General features: G+C 43.4%; 1 protein-coding gene across 1 annotated transcript; it reads left to right on the forward strand.

The window, feature by feature from the left end:
• The first annotated feature begins 1,428 nt into the window (after nt 1-1,428).
• Nucleotides 1,429-22,182, forward strand: fbxo2 (F-box protein 2). Its single transcript, XM_061728771.1, has 6 exons — nt 1,429-1,565; nt 7,052-7,108; nt 9,704-9,830; nt 16,077-16,169; nt 17,842-17,980; nt 21,659-22,182. The coding sequence occupies exons 2-6, from the start codon at nt 7,072-7,074 to the stop codon at nt 21,791-21,793; spliced, it is 531 nt and encodes a 176-aa protein (XP_061584755.1). The 5' UTR covers nt 1,429-1,565; nt 7,052-7,071; the 3' UTR covers nt 21,794-22,182.
• The last annotated feature ends 144 nt before the right edge of the window (nt 22,183-22,326 follow it).

The following is a 22,326-nucleotide window of genomic DNA, read 5'->3' on the forward strand; positions in this document are numbered from 1 at the left end:
TATAGACGTAAATACAGGCTACTTTTAACATACACAGTGATGAAAGGTGAGAAACCTTTTGCAGCGTGTCCTGCTGTCAGTCTGTCCTGCTGTCAGTCTGCACAGCTCCTGGTCAGTCTGCAGGCCTGAGATCTCCAGCAGGAAACAAGTCCTGAGCTCCTTAACCCTTGTACTGTCTTTGGGTCAAAATGACCTAATTCTCCTTCCTCCTTTCCTCCTGCTCTCTCCTTCCTTCTTCCTTCCTCTTTTCTTCCTTTATTCTTTCCTCCCTTCTTCCTTTCCTCCTTCCTTGACCTGAAGACAGCACCAGGGTTAACTGATCATGGTTCAGGTTTCAGATCATTGCCAGGCTCCACTCACCTCACTCAGAACCCCTGTCTCTGCTGCAGAAGATCAATATATTCTTATATTTATCCATCCGGAGCCGCTGACTGGAAATCACAGTATTTTTCTCATTTAAGACAGAAAAAGAAGCTTTCCTTTTGATCTATTCAAAAATAGCATACTTATCATGTGTTGGGGATTTGTTCATCATCTAGTCTTGGTTAATCACACTATATAGTACTTTATACATTTACAAATGATCAATGGAACATCAAATCAGTGCCTGACTTAAACATTATTAAGAATTAATTTCATACTTATCGGTCATGTAGAAATGGGTTTTCTCTCATTCTGTAATAATTTACTTGAAGTTAATTGTTGACTTCAGAATCAGTTGTGATATAAACATTACTTCATAAGATAAGGGTTTATTCATACAGGACTGTCTCAGAAAATTAGAATATTGTGATTTTCTGTAATGCAATTAAAAAAACAAAAATGTCTGGATTCATTACAAATCAACTGAAATATTGCAAGCCTTTTATTATTTTAATATTGCTGATCATGGCTTACAGCTTAAGAAAATTCAAATATCCTATCTCAAAAAATTTGAATATTCTGCGAATCTTAATGTTAAACTGTAAACCATAATCAGCAATATTAAAATAATAAAAGGCTTGCAATATTTCAGTTGATTTGTAATGAATCCAGAATGTAAGACATTTTTGTTTTTTTAATTGCATTACAGAATTACACAATATTCTAATTTTCTGAGACAGTCCTATAAACTGTTCTCATCTAAAAATGACATTTTGCTTGATCTGTATTTGACCAAACTGAATCGCAGTGAAATGAAACTGAAATATATTGTTAGTGATAATTCTGTTCTATTTCAAGCTCAGATGAAAACCATTAATGCAAATCTAGCAACTGGACTTGGGTGAGTGTTTTTTTTTCACTCTGCTGAGCCGATGTTTTTATTTGTGCTGAGTGTGTGTATCTGGTGATCTCCTGGATTCTGCTGGATGGACGATCCTTCCTGCAATTAGGGGGGTTTTGTTTCTCTCCTCCTTTTCTCTCCCTCTCTCTTTCTTCTTCTTTGCACCCTACGTGTGTCGGTGTGTGTGTGCATAATCTATAAAGGTCTGTGTGGGACGAGGGGGCTGCTCTGCAGAGAGGCTGGACCGGTGCTCAGGAAGAGACACAGAGGAACACACGGCCGTGCTAACTGTTCTTTGACTGTGAGTAACACACATGTTATGCTGCCTTTTTTTAGACCGAGCTGAGGCTGCTTTTTACAGTCAGGCATGTCACTTATTTATCTGTTTGAGCTGCGTCTCTTCTCCCTACACCCTTGAGTTCTGCAGAGGCAGATGACTAAGCAGTTTGTGCATGGCATGAACTAGTAAATCAAAGCAAATGCACACTGGTCTGTTACCCGTAGCAGGCCACTGGATTTCAGGATAAGAGCAGATTCAGACAAAATGAATGTATCATCTTTAAAAATGGTTATTTCTGTTTCTGTAGCATTGTGCATGATAGTCCATGGGCCAGAGCCCAAAATTTCATCTGTCAGTACCACTCAAGGTGACCAAACTTGCTTATAATTTTTGAAAATATTCACGTCTGTAGATTATATTTTGGTACAATAACCTTCCTGAGTGGCAGCTGGATCAGTAATCAGCTCATGAAGTTACCACCCCATTCAGAAAATTACATTTTAGATGATAAAACATTTAGAAGACAATATTGTGAAACATTGACAGATTTCCTGTACATGAGTCTAAACCAGGATATGCAGCAGCATCTAAAATGTAATGTTCTGAAGGGGGTGGTAACTTCATGAGCTTATAACTCTGATCCAGCTGCCACTCAGGAAGGTTTTCATACCAAAATATAATCTATAGACATGGATCTTTTCAAAAATTATAAGCAGGTTTGGTCACCTTGAGTGGTGCTGATATCTGGTCTGGAACACGGACTATAAGGTGAGTTAAGAGAAGGAGAGAGCAGCCTGCCTGCGTTGTTTTCCTGCTGGCTGCTGTCTGTCTTGTGTTGGCTTGATCCTCTGTGATGCCTCCTATTCAGCAAATAAAGCGCTGGGCTTTTGCCGGGCCTGCTGGGCCGTGAGTCAGCACACGGGGTATTAGTGTTTGGGTTTGGGCTCCGTGGAAACACCCAGACTTCAGCTTCAGAGACAACACATGCCCACACCCTTTCCTGTACACCAGTGGTTCCCAAACCTTTTTTTGCCAGCCCCCCCTTTTGTACGTAACAGAATTTTTAAGCCCCCCCCCGACCTCAACACAGACACACACACCTTTTGCATTCAAATGCGACTGCAATTTATTTAATATATTGAACATATGTGCGAAAAAACTGTCCATCTCTGTAAAAATAGATTTTCAACCTGACCAGCTCCCAGAGATTGAAACAACAACAATACAAACAGGAGCCAAAATCTGAACATTTGCTCTACAGAAATGATACTTTTAATCCCCACATCTTTCCAGTGAGTGGGTGGGCTTGTTCATGTTACAGATCCTCTCAAACCGGGGTTGCAGGTGAGAGATCGCCACATGCATCTACCTCAGTAGTATTGAAGGCAAAATCTTAAAGAAATAAAAAAAAAGTATTAACCTACCTTCCAACCTCGCCCTCCCTTGGGGTCGCGCCCCCGAGTTTGGGAACCACTGCTGTACACGAACCAGCGTTCAGAAAGAAACTGAAAATGACCACGTCATGGCATCTCATGCATTCTTCAGACAACGCTGATATGTTTTCAAAAGTTTCAGAAGATTTGATTTGAACATTTTATTTTGAACATGCATGATAAAAAAGAGTAAAAAAAAGTTAAAAAAAAAAACAGAATACAAATGTGTGTATATATATATATATATATATATATATATATATATATATATATATATATATATATATATATATATATATATATATATATAATAACTGTTCTATACAGTGATATAATACTCAATGATATGTATATATAAATATAGTCAAAATCAAACAAATCAAGGCAAACTAAAGAAAACAAAACAAACGTCCAGCATTTAGTTGTAACTATGTATGTATGTAATAATAGAAGTAATTATAATGTATAATTCAATTCAATTCAATTTTATTTATATAGCGTCTAATACAACAGAGTTGTCTCTAGACGCTTTACAGAGACCCATACCCAGAACATGACCCCCGAGCAGATATTACATAAACAATGGCAGGTAAAAAACTCCCCTAGTGGGAGAAAAACCTTAAGCCAAACAGTGGCAAGGAAAAACTCCCCTTTAGGAGGGAAGAAACCTTGAGCAGGACCAGGCTCATCAGGGGGGACCCTCCTGCCGAGGGCCAGACTGGTGGGTCAGGGACGGCAACAGCACAGCAGGCAGGTGGAAGCAGCAACGGGATGACCGGGGGTGGGGACCGCAGGCCAGCACACAGCTCCCGAAGCTCCGGCCCAATCAGCAAGTCCCAGGTTGGGGTGCAGGGTCAGGAAAAGACTTGTGCTCCGTAATGCAAGCTACAAGCCACCCACGGCCACCTGCAGGACAAAAGAGAGAAAAGGGAGGAGAAGGGGGGGGCAGCAACGGGATGACCAGGGGTGGGGACCGCAGGCCAGCACACAGCTCCCGAAGCTCCGGCCCAATCAGCAAGTCCCAGGTTGGGGTGCAGGGTCAGGGAAAGACTTGTGCTCCGTAATGCAAGCTACAAGCCACCCACGACCACCTGCAGGTTCCGGTGTCCGGCAAAGGATGCTGCAACATGGACAAAAGAGAGAAAAGGGAGGAGAAGGGGGGGCCAGCACAAGAAACTACAGGAGCGACTCTGACACACTAAAGTTTACACTACCTAGAGATTTACCAACACCAGCTAGAGGTTTACTAAACACTAACTATAGGCTTTACTAAACAGAAAGGTTTTAAGTTTAGTTTTAAAGGTGGAGGTGGAGTCAGCCTCCTTAACCCAGATTGGAAGTTGGTTCCAAAGTAATGGTGCCTGATAGCAGAACGCCCGCCCTCCAAATCTACATTTAGATACTCTAGGAACTACGAGTAAACCTGCACTCTGAGAACGGAGAGCTCTGACAGGAACATAAGGCACTATCAGGTCTTGCAAATAATGCGGAGCTAAGCCGTTTTGGGCTTTATACGCAAGTAATAAAATTTTAAATTGGATTCTGAATTTTACGGGTAACCAATGGAGCGACGCTAACACTGGAGAGACGTGGTCTCTCCTGCTAATTCCTGTCAGTACTCGTGCTGCTGCATTTTGGATCAGCTGGAGCCTATTCAGCAAATTACTTGGACATATAGAAATGTATAGTGTATGTAATATGTATAGTATTACATTATCATTATTTTACTATAATACTACAATATAATAGAGAACAATAGACAGCAACGGTATAACAATATACTTGAATAACTATATAAGAGTAGATATGATATATATACTGGTTCATATATTTACCTCCAATTATATATATACAAATTACTATAAATTTATATATCCACATATCTACATATAACTATAAATCAGTATATAATAATAGAGATATATATATACACAAATACTGTACATATTATATAACTCAATATATCCATACACATACCTCCAAATAACATATCTATATCCATAATATACATCTATATATCTAAATATATTAATAAATGTACATATCTACATGTTTATTCACATCTGTATTTTGAGTAGAATGTTTCTTTCTATCTTTTTTTAAATGGTGATATGTTTCTACTTTGTTTTAGCTCCATGCTCAGGCTGTTCCACAGTTTCATCCGCAGGTCGACATATATCATATATAATAATATATATACACATATACATGCAGAAGCTCTTCAGTGTTTGTGCGTCTGTTGAGAACTTTAAATTAAACTGGCCCCTGAGGTTGTAATGTAATATAAATACAAACAAAACAAACAATTTATTCTAATACTATAACTTTTTTCTTTCATTTTTATAGATAGGTTACTCTCTTTGAATTGTGGGCGAGTTTGAATGGACAAGAATGGCTCTTCTAAAGATACACAAAGACCTTTTCTGGCAAATGATCATAGTTACTTCTGCTCCATTCTATGTTTCAAAGAGCTGCAGTAAATGGCCAAGATTCAGCAGTTTGTACGGGCCGTACTGGTGCAGATAAAACCCTCTGCAGATAAAACAGGGATGGCTTGTATTTCAGAGTAAGCTGATACGCTTTTTTGCCTTTTTCACTTAAAGCAGCACAATGTAACTTTCAGCTTTTGTGGAGTTTGGCGGCTCCTTTGGACAAAAGCGGTAGTGCTTTACCAGAAAGAACTACATTTCCCATGAGCACCAGCGCGTACTGTCGGAAAACTCCTGTCCCGTCGCTGCATTTGTTTTGATAGTGAATGAAATAAGACGGGACGGACTTTCAAAACTACTTTTCTGTTTTCAGTGGTCGTTTGCAGGAAAAGTTACATAGTGCTGCTTTAAACGTTATCTTTCTGTTTCAAGTTGCAGAACTGAGTCCATCCACAGTGTTTGTCAAACTGTTCAATAATACAATAATAATACATTTTAATTATAATGCACTTTACATTACTGAAAAGATAAGAGATAAAAGGGATAAAAAGTCAAGACATGGCAGAAAAGAGAATAAAACAATTAAAAACAGCAACTAGGGAAAAAAACAAAACAACAGCATTGTTTAGTGGTAAAATGCTTTGGTAAAAAGAAAGGTTTTTACTCCTCTTTTCAAACTGTCCGTGGTTTGTGGTGCCCAGACACTACAGGCCCTGCCGTCACCCATGGGTGCAGAGTCTGGTCCTGGGAACATGGAGGTGGTTAGTGTGGGAAGAGCGGAGGGAGCGTGTAGTGGGTTGTGGGAAGAGTAGTACTTTTTTTTGTTTAAATTTTCTGTTTATTTGAAAAAGCAATTGTCTCCATATACAGTATTACATTCACTCCTTGGACCATTGCAATGTCTTTCTCCAAAGTTCAACCACCTGTTCCCAATGGAATTGTAAAAGGTGGATCCCCCCAAAAAACTAAATGAACAAAAACCACAAGTCCAAGTGTCTTTGATCATGATGCTTTTCCAAGATTTTAAATAAGTTTGTGTTACATGAACAACAGAACTGGGGGGCTCTTTTCTCGTTATCGTCATAGCTTCGCAAGATGAAAAAGAAATAAAGTACAGTATTAGAGTGGTATCAGGTGTCATGGAAGAGTATCAGGGCCAGGCAGGAGAACAAATATTTGAGACGGGAAGATTTTTTTATTGTGCACTTCGAGAAAAAAGTTGAAATGTCGAGAATAATGTTGAAATACAATTTCAAGAAAAAAATTAAAATGTCAAGAATAATTTTTAAATACAATTTTGAGAAAAAACTTAAATAAAATGGATTAGGATCAAACGTGTGGCCGGCTGAACAGTTTTAATAACTGTTTTTACCTATTTAATAAGTGACATAAATACAATCTAACAAATAATTCAACAGCGTTCTTATACGTATTCCTACTGCTATTCAGGTGAACTTGTCTGTCGCCTTTTAATGCATTTCTGCTTCAGCGAATCCAGGATCAAGCACTCATCATACAGCCTTCTTTTATCAAATATTTGATAAAATGGGCCGGGGCCTGAAATGTGGAGGTGAATGAGACTGAAAATGCTTAGAAACGTCAGAGGAAAGGACTTAAATAGTTGTTTGCTGTTTTTCTTGTGCAGCCTTTCCCTACTCTGTGATCATGGCCAGAAACCTGCTGAAGAATCCCAGTGGGGAAGGTAAGATGCTACATTTGCATAAAGGATCAGAAGAAGAAGAAAATACATCCTCTTTCATGACATGACATGACAAAAAAGTAGTTTGGCACTTAAAGGAGTCTTCATGTTAGGAGAAGTAAATACAACCTTGTAATATTAAGCCATCGCTGGATAAAAATGAAACCAAAATGCAGAAACAGTCTTTGAAAATGTGCATATTTATACTGCTGTCATGGGAACTGAGACAGTAAGTGAGAGTCAGGTGCTGCTAATCAACTAATCAATCAACCGATCAGCAAGTTTGATCAGCTGCACAAAAGCATACATGCATTTTGGTGTTCTGGTATCTGGAAAGGCATGATTTGTTCTGTGGATACTAGGGATGCCCCGATACAATTTTTTTCACACCGAGTACGAGTATTTTAAATTGTGTACTCGCCGATACCGAGTACCGATCCGATACTTCTACCAAAAAAATAACTAGGCTAAAAATGCAATGAAAAATGCAATGAATTGGAGGACATGTGTTATTTGCAACAGAAATTCAGTTTTAAACTAAACTCAGCTGGCCGGTCTTTCCTCCGCGCTTTTGTCTCATCACAGGAACATCAACTGAGCATGTGCGGTGCTTCACCTGAAGCCGTCCGTGGGAAACAACATAAACAATCAAATAGAATTTAAAAAACAGGCTAAATGAAATGATGTTACACACTCTTGTACAGTAGGTGGCGGTATGCACCTTAAAGTTGGTTGCGATCCGCCAATAAAGCAGAGAAGAAGAAGAAGAACAACAACATAAACAATCCCATTGTTACAGTCCGGTTAACCAGCAGGACGTCAGCAGGGTGGACATATTTCAAAATAAGGGACGACGACAGAAGCAAGACAGACTGCGGGCTGTCGGCGCGGCTAACGCGGCTAACCGGCTAACGCGGCTAACTGGAATGTAACAATGGGATTGTTTATGTTGTACTGTGACTAAAGCTGGGCATACACTGTGCGATATTTCAAATTGTTTGATTCAGCCCCATCTCAAACTGCACGACTAGATCTCTGAGTTCAAAAGTTCACAGCCCACGATTTATGGTCTCACACTGTACGACCCGATGCTCTGATGCTCCGTCTGCTCACACTATACGTTCATAATCCTCACGTCTGCTCACACTATACGATCATAATCCTCACGTCTGCTCACACTATACGTTCATAATCCTCACGTCGGACTTCTGTTACTGGAACTGGAGGCCGGTTTTGGGGCAGGGGGGGGCTGTGTCCACCCAAACGTGCGTCCTGCCCACCCAATCAAAGGTTATGGGGATCCTTTATTTTTTTATAATTTTATTTTTTTATATATAAAATCACAAAATATCTGTACCGTTTCTGATTGGGTGGGCACTGCGCATCATTTTTAGACACAACAATGAACGCATACCGCAAAAGTTGTGTCTCGGCGGAGGGACCCGACGTCCCAGCAAAATGAGACAACAGAGAAGTTCAGAACAGCAGACAGAGCACACACTGAAGGCTGATTTATGATCCGCGTTACACCAACGCAGAGCTACGGCGTAGGTTACGCGGCGACGCGCGCCCTACGGTGCCATAAATCTGCCTTTAGCAATTTGTGCCATTCTGTGCGGCGATAAATGAAAAAAGATTAGACAACGTCGTGATTGGACAAGGAATTGGCTGGGCAGACCTGGGAAATGCAGTCTTTTTTTTCTGCTATTAAAACATGATTTGTAATGTGAATTTGCAACACTTTAAACTACAAATAATAGTTTTTGACATGACATCAGAGATTGCGCATGCTCTCTGTGAAAGGATGAGGCCAATCAGGTCGTAGCTGCTTCAACTGTGATTCCTTCACGAGGAGCGACCAGGATTTCAAACACGTTTGATTTTCTTGCGAGCACACGATTTGTGATCGGGAGCTCGTTGTGAGGTGTTACTCTCTCGTCGTGAGGTGTTACTCTCTCGTTGTGAGGTGTTACTCTCTCGTCGTGAGGTGTTAATCTCTCGTCGTGAGGTGTTAATCTCTCGTCGTGAGGTGTTAATCTCTCATCATTACCCCACGTTTACTGCACGAGGCACGATCAACGATTGGGTCGAAATCCGGCCGATCCAAAAAATACTCGCACGACTGGAAGATCGGCTCAAAACGAGCCGATAATCGCACAGTGTCTGCCTTGCTTTACGTGGAGTGTTTAATAAAGCTCCCTGTGAGTAAGGGTAATACTCAACCGTCCAGTTTGTATAATAAAGGTATAAAGATAGAACAAACTGAAACATGAAACAGCTGGCTGAGCAGCTGTTAAATATTAAAATAATATAATTATTTTAATATTGCTGATTATGGTTTACAGTTTAAGATTAAGATTCCCAGAATATTCTAATATTTTGAGATAGGATATTTGAGTTTTCTTAAGCTGTAAACCATGATCAGCAATATTAAAATAATAAAAGGCTTGCAATATTTCAGTTGATTTGTAATGAATTCAGAATGTATGACATTTTTGCATTACAGAAAATAAAGGACTTTATCAAAATATTCTAATTTTCTGAGACAGTCCTGTAATGTTCTGACTAGCTGTGTAAAACTGTGGATGTCCCTCCTAGAGCAGCTGGAATTCTGGGACCTGACAGAAAATGGTGGGAGCCAGTGGAAAGTGGAGGACATGCCGGGGGACTGTGGTCACGACTTCTGCAGTTATGGAGTCACTACATATTTTGTAACCTCTTTTGAGTGAGTAATTATCACTATCATTATCTGTGTTGCAGCATGAAAACTCAATTGACAACTCAAAATACATACATGGCCTACCAGGAGAGAAACGTATGACACTTCTCACCATCCTGCCCTCTGAACAGGTCAACATCCAGCAGAAACCCAATTAAGAAAGTATAAAGAATGAAAAAACAAATGTTCTGCATTGGCATTAATGAATAAACTAAAAATAAATGAAATTCAATGTAGCATTTCATTTTTTTTTCTTTTATTCTTGCAAACACGTGTTAAGATGTGCAGCAGTGTGGGCTCATCGGTCCAGTCCCCAAACCATCTTCTTCCTCGGTCATACCTTTGGAATATGATAAGATCCTGTTTAATGCATTGACTCGTTGAAAAGATGTGGTATTTAAAGCAGTTTTTGTTGATCAAAATGTGCTGCCGTCACAGAAGAGTAAACTACCGTTACCAAGGGGACTGAAACAAAGCTGTACAATCACAGAACCTGACTTTTGATGCTGCTAACAGTCTAGGTCATCCTTTTCATCTTCGGTCCAGGCCATAAGAGGCCAATTTCTTGGTAAAAAAAGATCTGAAATATTGATCTGATTGACCATACACCATTCGACTGAGTCATTTCTCCATCCCAGTTGCCTCCAAAGCCACAGACATCAACGCTGCCTCTGGACAAGGTTCACACTGTTGTGCCACAAGCCCCTCAGCCAGCAGCCAGCACGGCTGTGGCTGATTCCAATCAGCCCAGCTGCTCCACCATCATCATCAAGGGCTGCCTACATAAGCTGCTGAGACACGACGCCCGGCGCTTAGACGTTGACTACTGTGGCTCCCTCCAGCCAATCCAGTGTCTCCCTGCTCCACCGCTCCGTCCACCTCCCCCGGATTGAGTTTACTTATTAAATCCTTTGTTTGCAACTCCAGTCTCTGTGTCTTTGCTTTTGGGGTCCCTGGCATATTTGGCTATTCAATTCTTGAGTGACATAACAGAACGTCTAAGCCAACATGAGCCAAGCCGGGGCTCCAAGGGCAGAGAAACCTCCGGAATTACGGGAGCTAGTGTTTGGTCAAGCTACTGAACTCTCCGGCTTCTTGGCACAATGTGAGTTACTTTTTACTCATCCCCCTTCGAGATACTCTTCTGATGGGTCGAAGATTGCCCTGGTCATGTCCTTGTTGGTCGACGACGCCCTCAGCTGGGCTATTGCCACAGTAGGGAACAACCCAGCCTTTGCCATCAACTACAGTCAATTCAAGGGTCAGTTTCAAGCAGTATTTGATCACCCTGCAGACGGCCAAGATGCTTCGAGCCGTTTGCTAGCTATCTGCCAGGGGTCACGTTCTGTGGCCCAGTATACACTGCAGTTTCGCATTCTTGTGGCGGAGAGACGTTGGAATGACCACGCCCTGCTGAGTGCATATCGCAAAGGTCTGAATGATTCCATTAAGGATCTTATTGTCCGTGACAGTCCAACGACCCTCAACGAGCTCGTATCCCTGGCGCTCAAGGTCGACACCCGACTCCAGGAGCGCCGAGCCGACAAACGCATGCCCTGCTTCAGTGTCCCGTGGCGCGTCTTGTTCTACGGCAAGTCCAAACCCCCATTCTCTCATGCTTCCCCCTACTACTTCTGGGCCTGGGGAGCCCATGGGGATGGACCGTCCGCGCCTCTCACGAGAAGAGAGAGAACAGAGAATGTCCAAACAGCTGTGTCTCTACTGTGGGGAGTCAAGACATTACATCCGAGCCTGTCCGACCCGCCCGCTCACCAGTAGGGGCTATACTGGTGAGCAAGGCAACTTCTCCTCAGCCCAAGAATAGTCCCAACAGTCTTTTCCCCGTTACTCTATCTGGGACCAAGAGACGCTGCCTGTTAGTGCCCTCATTGATTCCAGTGCGGACGAAAGTTTCATGGACATCTCCCTAGCTCGCCAGGCGGGCATCCCTTTAGTTCCCCTGAACCGCACTTTGTTCCCCCGGGCTATCGACGGACACTCCTTAGGTACCATTTCTTATTCCACTGAGCCTCTCATGCTCACTCTTTCTGGTAACCACTCCGAGTCCATCCGTTTTTTCGTTCTTCACGCTCCCACTGCGCCCCTGGTGTTGGGTAGACCCTGGTTGGAGAGACATGAACCGCACATCTCCTGTGCCTCTGATCGGATCTTGGGTTGGAGCACTGCTTGCCATGCGGCCTGTCTGCGCTCCGCCTTGTCTCCTCCCGGTGGTCCAGGTTCCATGTCCTCCCTGGTGCTGAGTAAAGATAAAGCCTTATCCCTTCCCCCCTCACTGGCCATATGATTGCGCCATCGACCTCCTCTCCCGGGGCACCCCATCCTAAAGGGAGACTCTACAACCTGCGATGCACAACTATATTGCGGAGTCCCTGCTCTCAGGCATTATAAGACCATCGTCTTCTCCCCTCGGGGCAGGCTTCTTTTTGGTGGCTAAGAAGGATGGTGGCCTGAGGCCATGTATTGACTTTCGAGGTCTTAATAATATCACAGTGAAAAATAAGTATCCACTTCCACTTATCAGTTCCACTTTCGAGCCACTGACTCACGCCCGGGTGTTCTCCGCAACGCCTATCTCTTAGTCCGGATCAGGGAGGGCGACGAATGGAAGACGGCTTTCAACACCCATCTCGGCCATTTTGAGTACCTGGTTATGCCTTTTGGTCTCTGCAACGCCCCGGCAGTCTTCCAAGCCCTCGTGAATGATGTTCTAAGATACATGCTCAACATCTTTGTGGTGGTTTACCTGGATGACATTCTCATCTTCTCCAGGTCCTTGGAAGACCACCACCAGCATGTTCGTCTAGTTCTCCAGCGGCTGTTGGAGAACCGCCTCTTTGTCAAGGCCGAAAAGTGTGTTTTCCACGCAGACTCTGTGACATACCTTGGCAATGTAGTCGAAGCTGGACAGATGCGTGCTGATCCCGCCAAGGTCAGGGCAGTGGAGGAGTGGCCGTGTTCCACCGTCCGGACTCATCTGAGATGCTTCCTGGGTTTCACCGGATTCGTTCGCCGCTTTATCAGGGGATTCAGTCAGATCGCTGCCCCTCTCAATGCCCTGACCTCCGTCTCACGCCCCTTTTCCTGGACACCCGAAGCCAAGGCAGCCTTCTCCAAGCTCAAGGGCCTGTTCTCTACGGTACCTGTGCTCATCCACCCAGATCCTGCAAGACAGTTCATTGGGGAAGTGGATGCTTCGGATTCGGGCATTGGAGCCGTCCTTTCCCAGCGGTCGGAGGAGGACCAAAGGATGCATCCGTGCGCCTATTTCTCTAGGAGCTATGAGCCTGCTGAGAAGAATTACGACGTGGGTAACAAGGAGTTGCTCGCGGTCCACGACGCTCTGAAGGAATGGAGACACTGGTTGGAGGGAGCAAAGCTGCCGTTCGTCAGGTGGTCGGACCACAAAAATCTGACCTATTTGTGGATGGCGAAGAGGCTGAACTCCAGACAGGCCCGTTGGGCCCTTTTCCTAAGCGTTTTGATTTTACTCTCACTTACCGCCCGGGCTCCAAGAATGTCAAGGCCGACGTGCTTTCCCGTCAGTTGTCTGTCGAAAGCACTACTGTCCAAGACAGTTCTGACACCATCCTTCCGCCTGCCCGGGTAGTAGGTGTTGTCACCTGGGCCATCAACTCCGTGGTGAGAGAGGCCTTACAGGCCCTTACAGGCCTTACGGACCCGGGTAATGGTCCTCTGGATAGGAAGTTTGATCCTGACGCAGTCCGGCCTCAGGTGTTGGAGTGGGGTCACTCTAGTCGGGTGGCCTGTCACCCCGGGGAGCGCCGGACAGCAACCTTCATCAGCCAGAGGTTCTGGTGGCCAACCCTTAAGAGGGATGTCAGGGAGTTTGTAGCCGCCTGCACCATCTGTGCTCGGAGTAAGGCTTCCCATCGTTCTCCGGCAGGCCTTCTTCAACCCCTTCCCCTTCCTAGTCGGCCCTGGTCTCACATAGCCATGGACTTTGTGACAGGGCTCCCTGTGTCTCAGGGCTGTGACACCATCCTGACCATGGTTGACCGGTTCTCGAAGGCAGTCCATTTTGTTCCTCTCACCAAACTCCCTTCTGCTGCTGAAACCGCAGACCTCCTCGAATTCCATGTCGTCCGCCTTCACGGAATTCCTTCCGACATCATATCTGACCGTGGTTCCTAGTTCGTCTCCAAGGTGTGGCAGGCCTTTTGCAAGGGTATTGGAGCAACAGCCAGCCTCTCCTCTGGGTACCACCCGCAGTCAAACGGGCAGGCAGAGCGTGCCAACCAGGCAGTCGACATGGCCCTTCGCTGCGTTGCCTCCAGCAACCCCGCTTCCTGGGCCAAGTACCTACCTTGGGTGGAGTATTCCCTCAACACCATGGTTAGCTCTGCCACCGGGATGTCACCTTTTGAGTGCTCGCTGGGTTATCAACCCCCTCTGTTTCCCCAACAAGAGCTGGAGGTGGCTGTACCGTGCGCCAGGGCACACCTCCGCCGGTGTCGTCGCATCTGGAAGACTGACCGAGCTGCGCTATTCCACGCTTCTGTGCGTGCTCGGCGTGGTGCAAACCGGCGGAGAGTGCGTGCCCCCCTCTACCAGACTGGCCAGAAGGTTTGGCTGTTGGCCCGGGACCTCCCTCTCCAGTCGTCCCATACGTCGACTCGCAAGCTGAATCCCCGTTTTGTTGGTCCATACACAGTGAGCCGCATAATTAGCCCTGTTGCGGTCCGTTTGGATCTCCCACCCGCTCTCAAGATTCATCCTGTGTTACATGTGTCCCAGTTTAAGCCAGTAGCCACCCGCACTCTGTCTCCCCCTGTGTCTGCTCCTCCGCCCCCTCGGGTCCTAGCGGATGGTGACCCTGTTTGGACGGTTAGGAAGCTGCTCGCTGTCCGTCGTCGGAGACGGGGTTTCCAGTACTTGGTGGACTTGGAGGTCTTTGGCCCTGAAGACCGTAGCTGGGTGCCCCGGTCCTACCTTGCAGATCCTTCCCTGTTGGATGGTCGTCCGGTGCCTCCCCTCAGGGGAGGAGGTACTGTTGTGCCACAAGCCCCTCAACCAGCATCCAGCACAACTGTGGCTGATTCCAATCAGCCCAGCTGCTCCACCATCATCATCAAGGGCTGCCTACATAAGCTGCTGAGAGACGACGCCCGGTGCTTAGAAGTTGACTACTGTGGCTCCCTCCAGCCAATCCAGTGTCTCCCTGCTCCACCGCTCCGTCTTTTGGGGTCCCTGGCATATTTGGCTATTCAATTCTTGAGTGCCATAACACACACATGCCTTCTTTTTTGTACAGTAAAGCTTTACGTGGTATTTGTGACTGTGCTGTAGCTCTGTATTGTAGAGCTTGACAAAATGTTCCCAATGTAATACCTTGCCAATGTAGTTCTATCATATATTATTCAGAGGTATTAATGAATGATGGCTCTTGATTCAGTGACCTTTGATGGTTCGGAGATAACAGGTGTCCATCTCTCACAATTTATTGAAATTCCTCGGGATTCCTTGAATCATTTGATGCTATTGTGAACTGTGAAAGCAGTACTACGCATGTTCCTTCTAATCTTTTTTTGAGGAACGCTGTTTCAGTGACATATGTCATGTATTCGTTTAAAATCCTCCATTTTGCTCCTCAAAGCATTTCGAGGCCACTGCCTTTTACACTAAATTAGCGTGAGGTTTGAAATGTGTTTTTTTTTCATTAATCTCCAATGGCTACTGAAGAGTATTAGGGCCAGGCAGGAGAAAAATAAAAATATTTTAGAGGAAAAAGATTTTTTTTTCATTATGCACTTCGAAAAAAAGTCGAAATGTCGAGAAAAAAGTCGAAATGTCGATATTAATGTTGAAGTACAATTTCAAGAAAAAAGTCGAAATGTTGAGAAAAAAGTTCAGAATACAAGAATTGGCTTTACGATATTGATTTGCTCTGCTAACTGGATTTGATGGGCCAGAGGAGACATTTCCACTTTATTCACACATTTTTATTTCAACAATAATCTCAACATTTCGACTTTTTTCTCGACATTTCTACTTTTTTCTCGAAGCGCGCCATTAAATAAAAATCTTCCCCTCTCAAATATTTTTTTCTCCTGCATTGCGGAGTGTGAAATGTAAAAAATGCACATATACTGTATAATTAATCCACTTTACTTGTGTAGTCTCCCTGCTCTTTACATAGAAATCTAGTTAATTGGTTATGGACAACCCAGCTCCCTTGCAGAAAGATCCTGATGTATGAAAACCCTGTTCCAGGTTGTGTTTGAAGAGACAGGTCCTCGACCTGCTAGCAGAGGGTTTCTCCTCCGAACAGCTGGACGCTCAGCCCGACGTCACCGTGGAAGACTGGTAAGATCAAAACGTCTCTGGTAAGATCCAGCCGACAGGCAAACACGTACAGAGCGTTGGTTCAGTAAGGGATAACGCCCGACGAGGTGTTCATTATCATAAATATATGGAGGACGCGGGGGCGTGAACCGGTTTGCCTCCGCGAGGTCTGTATACTTATGTTAATGTTCATCTCGAAGGGCATTATCCCGCTTATACCACGGTCACTTACCAAAAAACATAAATATTAAATCAGTTATTCATGCTTTAATGTGTTTTCAGTTGAAATCATTAGTTTTATAACCAGCCACAGCTGAGCGGCTGAGCGGACTATTTAATCTCTCGTCTGCAGCCGTTGGAACCTGGTAAGTTACAAAGTTTTTTAACAAGCCATAACTCAGTTTCCTTGGTAACACCTAAGGGTCTGACTAATACCTGGAACAATCACTACCTTATCCAGTAACTAGGACGGACCTGAGATACGACTTAGCAACAGGAGATATTCTAGTCTGCTCAGCTCCGCTCGGCTATGCTGCAGTAACAAACAGGAAATAGATTTGTTTCAAAGAATCAAAGTCCACAGATAGTTTCCTAAATCGTTTTATTAAGCTACATATATGATATGTATATATATATATATATATATATATATATATATATATATATATATATATATATATATATTTATATATATATTAAGATTTGCCGGACTTCTGCTCTTTACCGTCCTGCTGTAGTAGGCTCTTCTTCTCTGAATCTCCGTTGCCGTGGTTACCACGTGGCAGTTGATCCAGCGCAATGATATTAAAGTTATCAGGCAATTTGACTGAACTTGTTTTCTAGGTGTAGGCAGAGATGGTAGAGTAGCCAAAAATTGTACTCAAGTAAAAGTACTGTTACTTCAGAATAATATGACTCAAGTAGAAGTAAAAAGTAGTCATCCAAATAATTACTTGAGTAAAAGTAAAAAAGTACTTGGTGAAAAAACAACTCAAGTACTGAGTAACTGTTGAGTAACGTCTGATTTATTTTTTTAACACAACCATTCGAACAGACAAAAGTACAAAATAATTATCTTCAGGCTAATTAAATCAATAAAATAAATTAAAATTAATAAAAAATTAAAAATTGCTGAAATTAAAATAATCTTAATGTAAATTCAAGTACTTAAAATAATAACAGAATAAAAAAATTAATTAAGCACAAGTAGCACAAAATTTCAAGCCTTTGTACTTTTCTTTTTTAACCAGCAGAACTAGAACAAACATGAACTCATAGAAACTCTGTGTGTGTTTGAGTCTGTGTAAATGTGACAAAACATGCAAAAACTAACATTTTTCCCAAAGAATCACCCAGTGATGTCATGAGATTGACGCGTACGCGGATAAAAGGGATAAAAGAAAAGTAACAGCTCAACGTAGCCTAATGTAGCGGAGTAAGAGTAACAGTTTCTTCTTCACAAATCTACTCAAGTAAAAGTAAAAAGTATAGTGATTCAAAACTACTCCTAAAAGTACAAAATCTCCCAAAACTTACTCAAGTAAATGTAACTGAGTAAATGTAACTCGTTACTACCCAGCTCTGGGTGTAGGTTATCACTTTTAACCTCCACCTGCCAGCCAATCAGAATGGAGTATTCACCAGACTGTGGTATAAAGAGGAGGCTGAGATTAAAGCGAGGCTCCTCTTGCAGGTACTGCGGCAGGACGGACTGCGGCTGCACCTATCAGATGACCGTCTCTCTGCTGGACGAGAACCAGGAGCTCCTGCAGGAGTTCAAACCTGAGCCCGTGACGCTGGACCCAGACAGTGACGACTGCTCATGGAAACAGGTTCTCAAAGTCATGGAAAATCTGGAGTAGACAGAGTAGGATGCAAAAGTCTGAATAAACTGTTAGCTTACATAAGTTCTAACCTTATAATCAATGCAGTTAAGTGAAACATTTCAAATTGATAGAGAAAGATTTCAATAATACTTACCTGACGTTAAAAGCTGTATATTATGTCCATCCATGATAAACAAAGAAAAAGAAGGATGCAAATGGATCCAGCATGTTTGATCCTAATGTTAACCCTTGTGCTGTCTTCGGGTCTAGGAAGGAGGAAGAGAAGAAGGGAGGAAAGAAGGAAGGAAGGGAGAATGAAAAGAAGGAAAGAAATAAGGAAGGAAGGGAGAAGAGAAGGATAGTAAATGTTGTTGGGTCCCAAATCAACATAGCATAAATTCATAACCAGGAAAGACACAGGTTGTTAGAATGATTTTCAAATGTGCTCCTGCAGGAGGGGGAGAGCACAGTGACAGAGGCAGAGCCCCTGACATCAAATGCTTCCCCAAGATCCTCCTCTTTGCATGAGCTTTTATTGAGAAACTTTGACAGGAACATTACCATATTAGGAACAGTGAATGGACAATGGGAGGAAACAGATGGAGAAACAGACATCGAGGTTAGAAAGGTCACACATGTGACATTTCAGTTAAAGATGAACTAATCTGTGGTATGCAGAAACAAACAGACATCTTTAGCTTAAAGTCTTTAAAAGCAACGGGTCACATAGGTCAAATGTCTTCCTGACTAAAAACAGGAACTTCATGGGGGTCTTTAACAGATGGTCCAGGCTAACAATGAGACAGTTGTGGGACAGTCGACCCCCCTGACAGAACTCAGGAAGGGCTGCCCTGTCATCTGTTAACATGTGATAGTTTCATGAGGACTAACTAGTTCAGAAGTTTGATTAACTTCACAAATGTATTAACGGATAGCCCCTTGAGATGAATCATCTCGTTTTCGAGGGGGTCCAACAAAAAACATACAACACAATACAAAACAGTTACATACAACATACATACCGTAGATAACCATTTAGTAGCCCGGGCGTTTAATATGCTAAATCCACTTGGACCCCAGGCGTTTATAAGAACCAGGCGGGTATTTGCACCAGGCTACAATTTATTTTTGCAATGAGCAGCACCAGACCATTACTTACAAAGAACATATGAGATCACCATAGTACCACTGGAACTAAAATTGTACACACTGTACACAACACAACACCTCACGACGAGCTCCCGATCACGAATCGTGAGGTCGCAAGAAAATCAAGCGTGTTTGAAATCCTGCTCGCTCCTCGTGCAGGAATCACAGTTGAAGCAGGTGCGACCCGATTGGACTCATCCTTTCACAGAGAGCATGCACAATCTCTGATGTTACGTCAAAAACTATTATTTGTAGTTTAAGTTTTGCTAATTCACATTACAAATCATGTTTTAATAGCAAAAAAAAAGAGCGCATTTCCACGTATGGTGCGGGTCGCCGCGTACCCTGCGCCGTAGGCTCTGCATTGTTGTAACGCGGAACCATAAATCAGCCTTACAGCGTACCCTGCACCGTAGGCTCTGCGTTGGTGTAACGCGGAACCATAAATCAGCCTTCAGTGTGTGCGCTGTCTGCTCTTCAGAAAACCTCTTTTTTCTCTTCTCATTTTGCTGGGACGTCGGGTTCCTCCACAGAGACACAACCTTTGCGGTATGCGTTCTTTGTTGTGTCTAAAAATGATTCGCAGTGCACACACCCAATCAGAAACGGTACAGATATTTTGGGATTTTAATATATAAAAAAATAAAATTATAAATAATAAAGAATCCCCCTAACCTTTGATCGGGTGGGCAGGACGCACGTTTGGGTGTGGGAACAGCCCACCCCTGCCCCAAAACCGGCCTCGAGTTCCAGTACACAGACTTCAGGTAAACATGTGCATTTTATATGCATGCAAACATTTTTGGAGCGGAGCGGGGTGCAGTGTTACTGGAGCGCTGAGCGGTTATGGGTGGAGCGTTTTTTTGCAACTTTGAGGGCGGAGCAGAGCGGTGACAACCTTTGTGAGCGAGGAGCGGAAATTCTCGCCGCTTCACTCCGCTCACAGGCTCTGATATACAAAGACAGTTTGTCTGTGTAACGGCGACACACGGAGCTGATCAGAGCAGTATGAACGATACTGTACACAATACAATGCAAATACAGTGTTATTACCAGGTTATTACCGGTAGTCGCCCGGGCGTTTAATTGAACCGGCGTTTATTATGCCAAATGGGCTCGGACCCCGGCGACTATTAGAGCACAGGCGCGTATTTGCGCGCGGGCGACTATTTGGTCATCTACGGTAATACATAACATATAAGGCTCTCACACACAAACCCGCCCACACACCAGTGCACAAGACCTACCACACCTGAAAAACACAGGTAAACACTGCATGCAGTAATAGCAACAAGAACAACAATATTAATATTAATAATAGTCATTATCATCATCATTATGATACAGTATATGAAGAAATAGATACATTGTATATAAAATAAATAAATAAAAATAAAATGAGAAGGCAATACCACTAGAGGCAACTACATGGTTTATTGAGGTTGGAATATAGAGAGTTTTTAAAGAGATGTAACGAATTAAGTTTTCTTATATTAATGGGTAAGTTGTTCCAGTCTGATGGGGCTTTAAACTTAAAAGCACATCTGCCAATTTCTTTAAAGGTTAAAGGAACGAAAAAGAAGGGTTGCTGAGTGTTTCTGAGAGAATATGAGGATTTATATGGAATCAGATATTGTTTTAAGTAAGATGGATAACTAAAGTGGATACATTTGAATATGAGTTGGAGCCAGTGGTGTTGGATGGTATAGGATGGAAGGAAGGAAGGAAGGAAGGAAGGAAGGAAGGAAGGAAGGAAGGAAGGAAGGAAGGAAGGAAGGAAGGAAGGAAGGAAGGAAGGAAGGAAGGAAGGAAGGAAGGAAGGAAGGAAGGAAGGAAGGAAGGGAAAAAACAAGGAAAGAAGGAAGGAAGGGAGAAAAGAGGAAGGAAGAAGGAAGGAGAGAGCAGGAGGAAGGAAGAAGGAAGGGAGAAAAGAGGAAGGAAGAAGGAAGGAGAGAGCAGGAGGAAAGAAGGAACAGGAGAATTGGGTCATTTTGACCCGAAGACATTAAAAGGGTTAACTCCAAACGTCCTCACGTTGAATGCAAAAACAACTACAGCAACCATCACTAAACACTGACTTGGCCTATTCATCATGCCAGACAATAAAGAATAAACTATTTTCTTTTTTTCTTTATTTACATATGCTATGTGTGAGTGGGGGGCATTGCCGGGATGAACGATGACCTGGGAAAGTGGGTGTGGCCGTTTTTCCACCAGGGAGTGGTCTTGGTGAAAAATAAATACTTGCAATGAACTCAGAATATTGAAAAACCCCTAGTTTGACCCCTCGCAAGTTACTTAAGGCCAAATTAAGCATTTACAAATTTTCGAAAATCGGTTATACCCCGACTTTGTGCAGTTTTTTGCGAGGTTTCCCCCAGGAGTTGAATTTCAACTTTTTAGGACATGTTATTAGACACCTTTAGAAACACATTGGTGAAGAGATTTCTTGGTGACGATTTAGTTCCCAGATTTTCAGACGCTTCCCTTTCTCTGTACAGATCAGTGATGTTTCTCTCTCTGCTTGGTCGCCAGGTCACCCACACGTTTTCCGAGTACGGCCCGGGGATGCGTTTCATCTCCTTCGAACACGGGGGACAGGACACCAAGTTCTGGGACGGCTGGTTCGGGGTCCGGGTCACTGGAAGCTCTGTCATTGTTCAGGTCTGAACAAGTGGACGGATGAGGAGAAGGAAACCGAGTACACCAGTAGTGAGAAGTAGAGGAGACGAAGAAAGTATTGTAATATGAGAGAATGTGCGGGTTGAGATAGGAAGAGTGCCAGATCTGCTTTCTGTTGGCATTCTGCTGCTGTTCACGCTGAAGAAACACATTGCTGCATCGAGGATTCTAGTAAAAGCAACCCTGCACAATCCCGCCATGGTGCCACCTTAGCTTTAATAACCTTGAGGTGTTAAAATCGCAGCATTAATCATGTTAACTACTACCTCTGCACGGTTAAAGCATCCCACATACTTGGGTGCTGAAAACAATCAAATGGCTTCTCATACGGGAATTCAAATGATGAAATAAACTAAACTCCTCGCTGTTAAAGTACATTTCACTGGTCTGTGCTTGTAGTTTGTCTTTATCAATAATAAAAAGTGGATTCAGTGTTGTAGCCAGAAGCTGTACGCGCTGATATCCACTCGCTGGGAGCTCATACTGGCTTTCCTGAATTGCTGAATGGACAGAAATGAAGT

The sequence above is a fragment of the Cololabis saira genome, chromosome 8 (assembly GCF_033807715.1).
Source record: "Cololabis saira isolate AMF1-May2022 chromosome 8, fColSai1.1, whole genome shotgun sequence".
Classification (NCBI taxonomy): Eukaryota; Metazoa; Chordata; class Actinopteri; order Beloniformes; family Belonidae; genus Cololabis; species Cololabis saira.